Source organism: Aethalodelphis obliquidens, unplaced genomic scaffold, assembly GCF_003676395.1.
Source record: "Aethalodelphis obliquidens isolate GAN/ISIS:26980383/991018 unplaced genomic scaffold, ASM367639v1 scaffold5, whole genome shotgun sequence".
Classification (NCBI taxonomy): Eukaryota; Metazoa; Chordata; class Mammalia; order Artiodactyla; family Delphinidae; genus Aethalodelphis; species Aethalodelphis obliquidens.
In genome coordinates this window covers 45,393,663-45,405,886 of record NW_020837949.1, presented here as the reverse complement: position 1 = coordinate 45,405,886, position 12,224 = coordinate 45,393,663, and the positions used below count along the sequence as shown (strand labels likewise).

The window sequence follows — 12,224 nt, the reverse complement described above, 5'->3', positions numbered from 1 at the left end:
TGTGTGTGTGTGTGTGTGTGTGTGTGTGTGTGTGTGTGTGTGTGTGTTGGATTAGGGAGTTATTTCAAGGAATCCTTGATTCCATCTGGATCCTTACATGGCCTATGGACTGAAAAAATAATATGCCTTACAACTTACAGTATATGCTCTATTAGATTCCTCTGTGATGAATAAAACAGAAATAATCCGCTTAAAGCCTGCCTTAAGTCTCTTGGAATTATGCGTTTTTCCTTTATTTGGACCTCAGGGGCATGCATTTTAATTGATCCGAGTCTTTGATTCATGACCTCTTGTCATCATTAGCCCATATACGGCCCAACTTTATTTTATTTTAGTCTTTTCTTTTATGGAAGTTTGTATGTAGTAGCACATATAAGGAATCTGTTGCCCAGTCCAAAACTAGATCATTACCAATCACTTACAAATTGATCTATATACTCCTCCCTCAGAGGGAACATTCTTTTGAATGTTGTGTTTATCATTCCTTTGCTCTTAGTTTTTTCAGTTTTATCGCATGAATGTATGTCTAAACAATAGGTTGTTTCTACTTGTTTCTGAACTTCATCAGTCAATATGCATTTTCTCAATCAGTGGACACCTAAAAGGACATCTCTACCATGTGGGGACCTGAGAACCTATTCCCTGAGTCCGAGGGCATCCTAACAGCCTGCATGTCCCACCGCAGGGGCATGGTTAATGGGTGACGCGTCCCCACGGTGCTAGGCAGCACCACAGCAATGTGGTGGATGAATAATTAATGACACAGGGAGATGTTCACTCTGAATTACAACAGGAAGAAGCAGGTTACAAAACTGCAGACACAGGATCATTCCAGTTTTGTGGAAAAAAAGAAAAAACATGAGGCTCTATGGTTTGATACACTTCTGGCAGATGTAAACATTATAAAAAATTCCTGGGTTGTGGGATAATGAGTACTTATCGTCTTCTTTGGTTTTTAAAAATATTTTTTTCCGAATTAAATATACGTAATACGTATTCCACTTATAAACAGACGGATGATATTACAAGTCAAGCCGGGCAGAGCTCGTCTTTGGAGAGGCTGGGACTTCTCTGCGCTAGGCTCAGAGGTGGGGAGGACGCGTATCACCTGCCAGGGGTCACGGGGAAGGCGAGGGTCCATGCCACACACGGGGCAAAGAGGGAGGGCAGGGAGAAGGTGGTGGATTTGCTGATAAACAGGTGTTGCCTCTGAGAGCAAAGAGCTCTGGCGAGGGGAGGGTGGGAGCTCTCCTGAAATGGGGGGGCCTCCGTTTTTTGCCCGATGGCTGCTTGGCATGCTGGTGTAGCCACGGTCTCTCTTTCAACCTTCACAGTAAGCCTCTGAGGTCGACTTTGACCACTTTTTAACAGATGAGGAAACTGAGGCTCAGATGTTACAGGCTGAATAGTGTCCCCCAAATCCATATGTTGAAGCCCCAATCCTTAATACATCAGAATTTGACTGTATTTGGAGATAGGTTCTTTAAAGATGTCATTGCTTTAAAATGAGGTCATTAGGGTGGGCCCTAATCCAATGTGACCAGGGTCCTTGTAAAAAAAGGAGAATAGGACACAGACGCACACAGAGGGAAGACCATGTGAAGACACAGGGAGAAGATGGCCATCTACCAGCCAAGGAGAGAAGCCTCAGAAGGAACCAACTCTGTTGACACCTTGGTCTGGGACTTCTAAGGTCCAGAATCATGAGAAAATAAATTTCTGTTGTTTAAGCTACCCAGTCTGTGGTATTTTATAGCAGCCCAAGCAAATTAATACAGATGGGTTGGCTGACTCGTCCAGGGTCACAAAGTTGTTAGGTGGAAGAGCTAGGATCCAGACTTGGGTCTGTCTAACCCTAACACCTGAGCTCTCGACCACTCCACTGTTAAGGAGGGCAGACAACAAGGTTTTCCTCTTTATGCGTGACTCGGGCTGTGTTTGGTGCTGGGTCCCAGTTCTGGCCAGCACCCTTGTCTCCTTGTGTTCCGGCAGTAGCTCCAGATCCCAAGGGCACCCACAGCCCTCCTCCTTCCTTGCTGCTTCTGTGGGTGCAGCCCTGAGAAGGCCAGGACACTGGGCGGGGCCTTGGGGACATCTTTCCAGAGCCCGTTAAGGCCCGGGGCTCTTCTGAGTTAGCTCTGCAGTGGCTAACCCTGACTCTGAATCAGCCGCCAGGAAACTCTAAGGGGTCAGAACCCAGGGTCCCAGCTGCTACTTCACAGGTTCTTACCAGGAAGTAACACCTGTAGCCACGGCAACGGGAGAATGTGTTTTACACCTTCTGCCGGTCTGGCCGGAGTTTGAGAGCAGCGAGGTGCCCCCTCCTCGGGCACCTGAATGCCAGGCCAGCCAGCTTCCTTGGGTGTAGACGCAGGGAGCCGGGAGCTGGAGGACGACTCCCAGCCAAGTTCTTCATCATCGGTGAAGGACCTGAGCCCCAGTGGGGAAGGGGCTGCCCAAGGACAGACACGAGGCCCGGGCCTGGAAGCCAGTCACCCTTCCCCACCTGCTGAGCTGGGGCTGGCCCGGGAGAGCCCGCTTCTCCCCCAGGCCCTGGGCCCACCCCCAGCTTCCGGGGTCTGCTGCCGGTGGTGGCAGGGGCTGGCATACCTGAGAGGTTGGTGAGGGTCATGATTGCGTGGCAGTACTGTTCCAGTAGCATCCACACGGGCTGGTCTCTGGGTGCCTGGCTGGGCCCGGCCGCCTAGAGGACAGGAGAAATGAGGGTCAGGCCCCGGCTAGACAGTGGCAGCACATGTCTGCCTGTCCCCCACCCCACCCCGCCTCGTCCTGTCACTCATCCCTTACCCCTCTGCTGTACGGAGGAGAAAACAGAGGAGGGAAATGCCCAAGGCCACACAGCAGAACAACAGCCTGGCCAGACCTGGAACCCTGAAAAGGCCTTAGAAGTGGTCTAGTGCATCTTGGCTCCCAAGGGAAGACTAATGCTCTGTCCATCCCTTGGCCCCCAAAGGTCTCTTCTTCCGGATGGGATGTGCCCTGTGTCCTTCTGTCAGCAAAGCTGGGGTGGGGGTGTCCGCCAGCCCTTCGTTTCCCCAGCAAACATTTGTACTGTGTCTACTGTGTGTCAGGCCCTGGCTGGGGGACATGGTGTCCTCAGGGTAGTCCCAGGCCAGGTAGGGATCCCCTAGACTTGGAAGGTGCAGAAAAGAGGGGAGAAGAGTGGATGATTTGACTTTGTTTCCCTGTCACACAAGTAAACAGGTAGTTACAAACGTTAACACATGGGACTCCTAACTTGGACTTGGGAAGACAGGGGAGGGAGGCTTCCTGGAAGAGGTGGCACTTTGGGGGCAACCAGACGGATGAGTAGGGGAAAAGGGAGGAACCACTGTGCCAATGTGAGCACCTGCCAGGGAACAAACGTGATTGTTGCAACAACGGCAATTCCATCCAAAAGACAGAAACCATCTCGGATCCCATCTCCTGAAAAAATCATGAGGGAATGCTGGATGTAGAGGGACAAAGTAGATGTGGTTATCTCTGCCCTTCAGGGGACCATCTTCTGGAGGAAAAGATGGATGGGTAATCAACTTGTTACAGTGTCTACAATTTGCTGAGAAGGAATAAGGTAGCGTCACAGAGGGGGTCATGCTGATGTGGGCTTTGAAGGTTGAGTAGGAGTTTGCCCAGCTGATAAGGGTGGGGCCAGGAAAGGCATCCTAGATACAGAGCAAAACACGTTCAAAGGCAGAGAGGCTGGGAAGTGCATGGTGTGAAACTGAACAAAAGCAATGCCCTCTAAAATTCTAACCCTTGTCTCCCATTCTTTCCAAGACCACCACTTCTCTTACCTTGTGGCCAGTTGAGTGCGCACATGTGCACTTGCACATGTGTATGCAAGATGACATTTTTTTTTAAATTTATTTGGTTGCACCAGGTCTTAGTTGCGACAGGCAGGCTTACTTAGTTGCAGCATGCATGTGGGATCTAGTTCCCTGACCAGGGATCGAACCCCCGCCTCCTGCATTGGGAGCACAGTCTTAACCACTGCACCAACAGGGAAGTCCCGCAAGATGACTTTTGCACGTCCCCCCAACACCGATATTCCTGATCCTGGGATTCTGGAAGGCACTGCCCCACTAGTGGGCAGCCCCTCCCCTTTCTCCTGCCTGTCAGATACTTCCACCCTGGCAGCTGGGTGGAAGTTTGCCCCAGGATGTCCCCAGGACCAGAGCCCGACAGCCCTCAAACATCACGTTCCCCATGTCGGGCTTAGTCCATTTCCTGTGCTGGGGCTGGAGGCTGCATGCCCAGCCTCACCACGCCGACCTGGAGCCCCTAATTAATGACCCCGCTCAGTCAGGTGGGAGAGCCGAGGACGGCACAGCCGCCACTTACAGGCACTCACTGCACCTGGGTTCTGCCAACTGTCTCCACAGGGCTGGAGGCAGGAGGAAGCGCTGGGAAGCAGAGGTGCTGTGTGTGAGATTAGTGTGTGTGCAAGGCGTATGTGTGCAGGGTGTGTATATGTCTGTGTGGGGTGTGTGGGGTGTGAGAGTAGTATGTGTACAGTGCGTGTAGTGTGTGTGCGTCTGGCTACTGTGAGGGGCTTCCTGAGCCATCAGCCGGGAGCTCTGGCCGCTTGGCCTGCAGGACAGACGCTGGGGGCCATGGTCTTGCTGTTCACATATCCCAGGGCTGCCAGGAGCTCCCCAGCATCAGCCTCTTGGGATCATGAAGGCCTGGCTATCCAGAGAGCCACCTGCCAGGGGTGAGGTGGGCTGGGGAGGGGACACTCTGGGTCCTGGGAGTGTTCTGATGCCCCACCCTCAGCTGGGTCAGGGGAGAGTGTGGGCCCTAAGCCTAACCCAACCCCCGTTCCCATCCCCCTTCTCTTCGTTTGAGAAGCAGCTAGTATGCTCTCTCTGGGGGCAGTGGGGAGGGCTGAGTTCCTAGTGAGCCACCAGCCTCTGGAAGTCATGGTAGAGGCAATGCTCAATGCAGAGGCATGTGGTGTTGATGGTGGACTCTGACCAACCAGATTCTGCATCTTAGATGCAAGCTCCTTTTCTCAAAGCCCCCAGTGGCCACACTGTGGCCCCATCACTCAGGCATCTCATGTTGAACTTCGGGAGGGTCTGAACACTTGGCTCTGAGCTGATGGACAGGGGCGGCCGGGCATCCTCTGCCAGGACTCAGGCACTGTGGGGCTGTCCTTGTATCAGTCGCTGTCATCTGAGGCCGTGGCTGAGTCTTCTTGCTGAGCAAAGCAGGGGGCACTGGCTGCCGTGCTCAGTATTGATGTGTGCTGTTCAAGCCTGGGCAGAATGGGCGAGCAGATCAGAAGTGGTTGTGGAATAATTCCCAAGTCTGGGCTCCATCTCCAACTCCTTCTCTCCACTGGTCGAATAAGCTGGCAAAGCCAAAGATGTTCATTCTCTTCAAGGGGGCTGGTTGGGTGGATTTGACTCAGTTCAGACCTGCAACATACCCTGGAGGTGCCCATTTTGGACAGAGCCGCTGCTGCTAATGGTAGTGGGTAGGTGGGGGAGGGGCGGGCAGGGAGGAGGAAGGAGAGACCGGTGCCCCCAGAAAGCCCACAGCGGGCCAGGGAAAGCAGAGACACAGCCATGAATAATTATCCCCAAGGCCTGGGTGATGAGCTCTCAGAGGCAGCAGACTGCAAACATGCCCACGTTCAGGGCTCTGGGGATGTTGCTTCTCAGCTCTGTGGCCTTGGCCAAGTTACTTAACTTGTTTGAGCCTTGGCCTCCGCCTTTAAAATGGGGATAATATAAACCCCATGGGGCTTTGGTGTGCATTAAACAAATTACTGACTGTCAAGAGCTGCTACATAGAAGACACGTGTTACATGGTGGCTCTTGTCAAGGACTTTAGGAGGGGTACAGTTAGGGAGCTCAGTAATGGGGGGTTCAAACCTCATTTGGGGGAGTCCCACAGCGCAGTTCAAGCCCTTCTCCTTTAGAAAATCCTCTTAGAAACCCCATGTTCTGCCTTCCGAGCTCTGCAGCCAGCAGGGCTCCCCCTCTCAGCCCTCAACACCCCTCCCGTGTACAGTGGCCCCTGAAGACACCCCTTCACCTCGCTCACCAGGCTCACTGCTCAGCAGTGCTCAGTGGATGCTGGGTGAGGAAACTGCGCATGGAAGCTGAGTCCAAGAGGATGGAAGGACTTGGTCCAAGGTAGGATGAAGGGTAAGAAGAGCAGAAAGAAATTCCAGGGGCAGGAGCTGAGCGAGCAAAGGCTCAGAGGCAGGGAAGCACAGGGCCTGCTCAAGAAGCGGCAAGCCTCTGGGTTGGGGATGCTATTAAGAGGACAGAGGGTGGGAAAGAGGCTTCTTCGATGTGAAGTCAGCGTTTATTATGTGCTAGACACAGCTCTAAACGCTTCAGGGCAGCCCATTTAATCCTCACAACAGCCTCTGAGGTGGCTGCGAATGACCCCATTTTACAGGTCAGGAAACTGAGTCCCAGAGAAGCGAAGTCACCTCCCAAGGCCACACAGTGGGTAAGGGGCTAAGGCAGGACTGTTCAGACAGTCTGGTAGGTCACAAGTTGGTCAGATACATACTGAAGAGCTGGTCCCGTGTGAGGGGGTGAAAGCCTGTGGTCTGCAGATGCTGGGAGGACCCCAGCTCCAAAAAAAGGTGAGTCAGAAGCAGCTCTCACCAGTGGAGTGGGGGCCTGTGGGCAGAGAGCTAGGTCATGGGAGAAGGGGAGGGAGACCCAGCCAGCCCGGCAGGGCCTTGCTCAAGGGAGACCAGAAGTCTGGCTTCTAGAACTGACTCTGAGCCACCTGAAGACCCCATTATCTCTCTTTTGTGGGGGACACCTTGGACTTCTGATCAGCTCTTGGCTGTCATAGGGGCAGAGAGCTGCCCCCCGCCCCAGCCCCGCCCCATGAGGCTACAGGCTGCTGGAGCTCAGGGCCCATATCTGTCTGCTTCACATCTGGGTGCCCAGTTCCCAGTCCAGAGCCTGGCATGTAGCAGGTGCTCAATAAATGTTTGTTTGGATGAGACCATGGTCCCCTCAGCCAGAGAGAGCTGCACCCCTACCCCCAATTCTGGGAACTCAGTTCTGGGCTTTTCCTGCTTGTCAGGTAGCCTTCTTTCTGAATTTTCCCTTTGAGGACGGCCCAGGTCCAGCCTCTGTGTGCCTGGAGTTGGAAGCCCTCCCTTATTATACAGGGCAAGGGAGAGGCCCTGGCAGGGGAGCCAAGACAAGAGAGCCAGCTGCTCTTCCTCCACCTTGGGCCCTGTCCAGGCAGAACCTGGGGCCCAGGCGCCAGGCGGGCCTCAAAGGTGCCACCTCCCTGGAGCCGGGGGTCTGGCCCAGCCTCGTGCTCCCTCCTGGATTGGCGACAAAGCTTCCTCTAAATTTAGCTGCTGGTCTAAGCCTGGTAGAGTTGGGACCACAGGTCCTGCAGCCAGGCTGCCAGTACTGGACAGGAACGGGGTGAGCTGCCTCCCTGCCTTCTCCCTCTCTGCCCAAGGTCAGAGAGGACTCCTCTGGAGGGGGCGGGGTTCCTCCCCAGTGTTTTCTTTCATTCACTGGTCTCACTGAGCCTGAGCTAGGAACAGAGGAAGGAGAAACTCAGGCCCTACCCGGGGGAAGGAGGAAGAGATGGGGACACTGAAGACAGGGTATGGGGAGGAGGGAAGGAGGGGCAGAAGAGAGGGAGGAAAGGGGGGGGACGGGGCGTGAGGAGGCAGATTCTGGGCCCTGAGCAGACACAGGCCAGACAGTACTGGAGCTGCGGTGGGCTGAGGCAGAGGGTGAGGGACTGGCAGTCAGATGAAGGAAGTAGGTAATTGTTTTCTGGAGTATCCGAGCAGGCTTCCTGGAAGGGGAGACTTTTTATTTTTCAGTTTTTTGTTTTTTTTTTTTCGGTATGCGGGCCTCTCACTGTCGTGGCCTCTCCCATTGCGGAGCACAGCCTCCGGACGCGCAGGCTCAGCGGCCATGGCTCACGGGCCCAGCCGCTCCGCGGCATGTGGGATCTTCCCGGAACGGGGCAGGGGAGACTTTTTAGCTGCTCAGTTCTAACTTATTAGCTGCCGGGACCTTGAGTGAGGGCCCCAAGAGCCCGAAGCAGCTTTCCATAGGGCTCTCCCTACCCTGAGTGTTCCAGCAGGTCCCTCTTTCTAAGATGTCCCACTCTCCCATCTAGTCTGAATCCAGCCACCAACTTGCCTGGAGAAACTTCCAGGTCTTTCCTTGGCATGTGTTCTCTCTCATCTCTGAAAGCCCGTGGCTCCCTCTAGCCTCTGTCCCTCTTCTCTGACCTGTGCCAAGCCCTGGGTCCTGCATACAGATGTCTGAGGGAGCAAGGGGGTAGGGAAGGCAGGAGCTGGCCTGCAAGAGGTCCTACAACAGGTCACTAGGCCTAAAATTATCTCCTTAATGATCAACTCATCTAATATCCAGTTTGCCTAAAAGTCACCTCTTTCTGATTTGTTTCGGCATCTGAGTGTCTTACACTTTCGTGAAGGGAAGGGAGTGTGGAGTCAGGCTGCCTGGTTTGAATCCTGGCCCTGCTACTACCAGATGAGTGACCTTGGGCACATGACCTTGCCTTAGCTTCTTCATCTGTCAAATGGGGATATTGACGGTCTTATGCCTTAGGGTGGTTGTGAAGCTTAAAACAGGTAATGTGTGTCCGAGCTTAGAACAGTACTAAGCATGTAGTAAGTCCTGTGGTCTAAACAGAATGCTGAACAGAATGAACAAAACAAGCTTATTGGATAATATATCCCTCCCTCTGGCAGATTTGAAACGACATCTTAAAAAATTAGAATTTTCAGTAAAGTGACTTATGACTGACTGAGGAGTCCTAAAAATGCTTAAAATTAGATAAAGTAGAAAATGATAGCTAAGAGAATACGGAATAGTCCCATAATTCATAAAGGGCTGCAAATCTGAGACTTAGTAGGAATAGGGGTTTTAAATAGGCAGACAAACTGGTTTTTTAAAAAAAATACTAAAACATCAACAAAATGGCAAAAACAGAGAGATTAAATTAGCTGATTAGGTTAGAAAACACTCAGAGAGTAGCTGAACTGGGGGGAAAGAGTTATTAGATGAATCAGCTTCTGGTAAATGGCCCTTGAGTCCCCTGCCCCCAACCCTCCACAGACCCTGGGTGTGTGTGCACGGCCCTGGCCCTGGTCTTGGGCAGAGCTGTGTAGGTTAGCGGGGGTCCAGGCTTCTGGAATTTGGGCCTTCCCTCTTTGCTGAGCCTTCTCAGGACAGACAGCCCCACCAGAAGCAAGAACCTGGGGCAAGAGACCACAGAAGTGCTGGTCTAAGGCCCTGGTGGGGAGCACCTTGTTGCTCAAAGGTCTGAGGGGTTGGACCCAGACAAGACTTCTTGGGGTCTTCACAGAGGGGGAGGCAAGGTTAGAATCAAGGGGTTTGGAATCCAGCAGCCATATTTGTTAGCCTTACCCAACCTGCATTTCCGTCTGTAAATAACTGTCCCAACCTTCCCAGTGTTTCAGTAAAGGGCTTAGCATGGCACCCGGGGCCCAAGAAGCCTGCATGATTTCAGCACTGCTTCCCAAAGTAGCTTCTCAAAGGCCTCGGAGGGCAGCTGGTAGCAGCAGGGTCAAGGCTGGGCTCCTGCAGTGCGGGCTGACCCAGGCTGTCCTCCCCACTCAACCACCAGCTGGAAAGTTCACAACTGCACTTTAGATCAGGTCCCTCCCCAGCTTAGCGAGCCCTGAACTCCCTGTGCCCTTCGGATAGAAATGAGATCCCACCCGGACCCACCACGCCCCCTGGAGCCTCGCACCATCTCTTCTCAGGGTTGGGACTCTAGAGCCTTCCTCCCAGCGTGCTCTTCCCTCAGCCTCCCTCTAGGACCACCCCATCTCCGTCCCTGCCATCCTGCCCACCTCCCGCCAGACTTCCTCCCAATCCTGGCAGAGGCTCTTATACCTGCACACACTTGTTCTCAGTTCCCGTGACCAGAGTTTGTAAATACACACTTCATTCTTAGCCGTTGTTTTCTTTGGCCAGCAGCTTCTTTAGGCTATCAACGTCATAGGGCAGGGGCCATGGGCTGCTGTTTTCACCCTTATGTCTTTACCATGCATGATCCTCCTTAAATACTGGCTGAATCAAGTATTATTGAATAAATGAGAGGGCTGGAGGCCAGACCCTCCTGGATCGCCTTCCTTCCCCACCACCCGCTCCAGGTCACTTACTCTCTTTTCATAGAGAGCAGAAATCTCAGAATAGTTGGACGAGGACCCAGAAACAAATCCCATTACCATGAAGACCCAAAGCAAGGAAGCCTGTGCTTTGGGGCTAGAGAGACCACGGTCCTCTCTAGCTGGTTACGTGCTGAGTAACTTTGGGTGAGTAACTAGTCTCTAGTCTTGGGCCATCCGGGGAGCTAGGGGCGGGGCCTGGGCTGACTCTACGGGGAAAGCAGACTGTTGCCTCTGAGGTTGCCAGTTCTGACGTCCCCAGGACCCAGGGTGCCCTCCCACAGAACCCTCAACCTGGCCGGGCTCTGGGGCAGCAACCAGACACCCTCTCCATCTAACCAGCTTGGGCGGTTGGCATCATGGCCCCCAGAGGGGGACGGCTGAGGGGCCACCCTGGCCATAACACCGACTGTCTTGAAGGCACTTATCCCCAGAACAAGTGCCAGGGGGCAGAAAGAGCTCAGAGCCCAAGACATCGGGAGTGGGAGGTGGGCAGGAAGGGGTGGTAGTGAACCCACTCCACAGCCTCCACCCATCCCTGCAATGTCCTTAAAAGGACCTGGCAGGTCTAGGGGCCATCTGCCCATCGGGGCACTGACCACACCTCAGCATGGTGCCCACTCCTCTCCTCCACCTGACCAGATCCCCTGGGAGGGCAGGGCCCCTAGTGCCTTCATCTCTGCTTACTCTGTGCCAGGCATGGTGCTCAGAGCTTTACCTGTACTGTCTCAACTATTCCTCATGACAACCCTATTCAGTAAGCACCAAAATCATCCTCATTTCACCCAGGAGGAAACTGAGGCTGGGGAAATTTGAGTAGCCTGTCCAAGGTCACACACTAAGCCGCAAAGCAGGGATTTGATCAGGTCTGTCTGCAAAGCCACTTTGCCACAGACAGTGGACGCTCACTACCCATCTGTTGAATGAGTGTTGAACGAAGGAGTCCTCTGTGTACATATGGGGATGGGGCCAGGCCTCCTGACCTCCAGCCTGGCTCTGTCCCTTGCACTGCATGGACTCTGAAACCTTTTAGTGTCGTGGCTCTTCATGAAAAGTGTGGCCTAGGACAGGTCACCCTTCCTCTCCGAGCCTCAGTTTCCCCATCTGTAAAATGGGGAGAGGGTAAGAGGTAGATTCCTCCGACATCTGTTTCTGGAAATCACCCCCTCCTAGCCTCACCCCCACTTCTTCAGCTCTTTCTGTACAGCGCCTCTCCATCCCGTCACCTTCGGCTCCTACCTGCAGACCCTGACTCTGGCCAGTGGGCACACCCACAGCTTTGAGAAACCCCTGGCAAGGCTGGTTCCCCCAAGTGGCCCCTCTGCCCCATTGCTCATTCGATACTGAGGGCTGCCTGGTTTCAGGCACTGAGACAAGCGTGGGGACCGGGCTGCAGGAGACAGGGGACAGCTTTCTGGGGGTCCCTTGTGGGGAAGGGCCAGAACTGGGATGGGGTGAGGAAGGGACTTGAGGCTCCTGCAGGGGAGATGCAGCGGGATCTATGGGGGAGGTGACAGAGTGGACAGGGGACAGGAAATTTCTGGACCCGAGGAAGGGCATGTCCTAGACACTAGGGCGTCCCCCAGAATGCTCTGCTCATCCACAAAGGCTTCCAGGTCCCATCCTAGCTGGTGTGAAGAGTTTCATCTCCCCTCCACTTGCCCCCTCATCCAGGCAGGACATCTCCATCCCATCACCGGACACAGGGATCCCCAACCCCATCCTGGCGACCAAGCCCTAAGACCTCCTCCATTCAACTCCTAACAGGGCTAAGTGAAACCGAGCCCAGTAACTGAGCAGTGAGACCCCCTACCGCCTCGCAGTCAGGAGAGCACGGAGCGCCCCGACCCTGCGAACAGATGCCGCCCCACCCCGCGCCTCCCCGCCCGCCACCCGCCACCACTCCCTGCACTTACTCTGAGCAGCGGCGGCAGGAGGCAGAGCAGGCAGAGCAGCGGGTGCGGGGCGTGGAGAAGGCGCGGGGGCCCCGCGGGACCCCCCATGCCCTCAGCGGCTGCGGACC

General features: G+C 54.2%; 1 protein-coding gene across 1 annotated transcript in view; it reads right to left on the bottom strand.

Moving 5' to 3' along the window:
- The window catches only part of CRHR2 (corticotropin releasing hormone receptor 2), a 44,638-nt gene extending 32,434 nt beyond the window's left edge, over nucleotides 1-12,204 (bottom strand). Inside the window, exons 1-3 of the mRNA XM_027102269.1 lie at nucleotides 12,118-12,204; nucleotides 6,552-6,554; nucleotides 2,611-2,704 (exon numbers count right to left, since the gene is read on the bottom strand). Of these exons, the coding sequence (XP_026958070.1) occupies nucleotides 2,611-2,704; nucleotides 6,552-6,554; nucleotides 12,118-12,204 (184 nt within the window). The remainder of the gene's footprint in view (nucleotides 1-2,610; nucleotides 2,705-6,551; nucleotides 6,555-12,117) is intronic.
- Nucleotides 12,205-12,224: the final 20 nt, after the last annotated feature.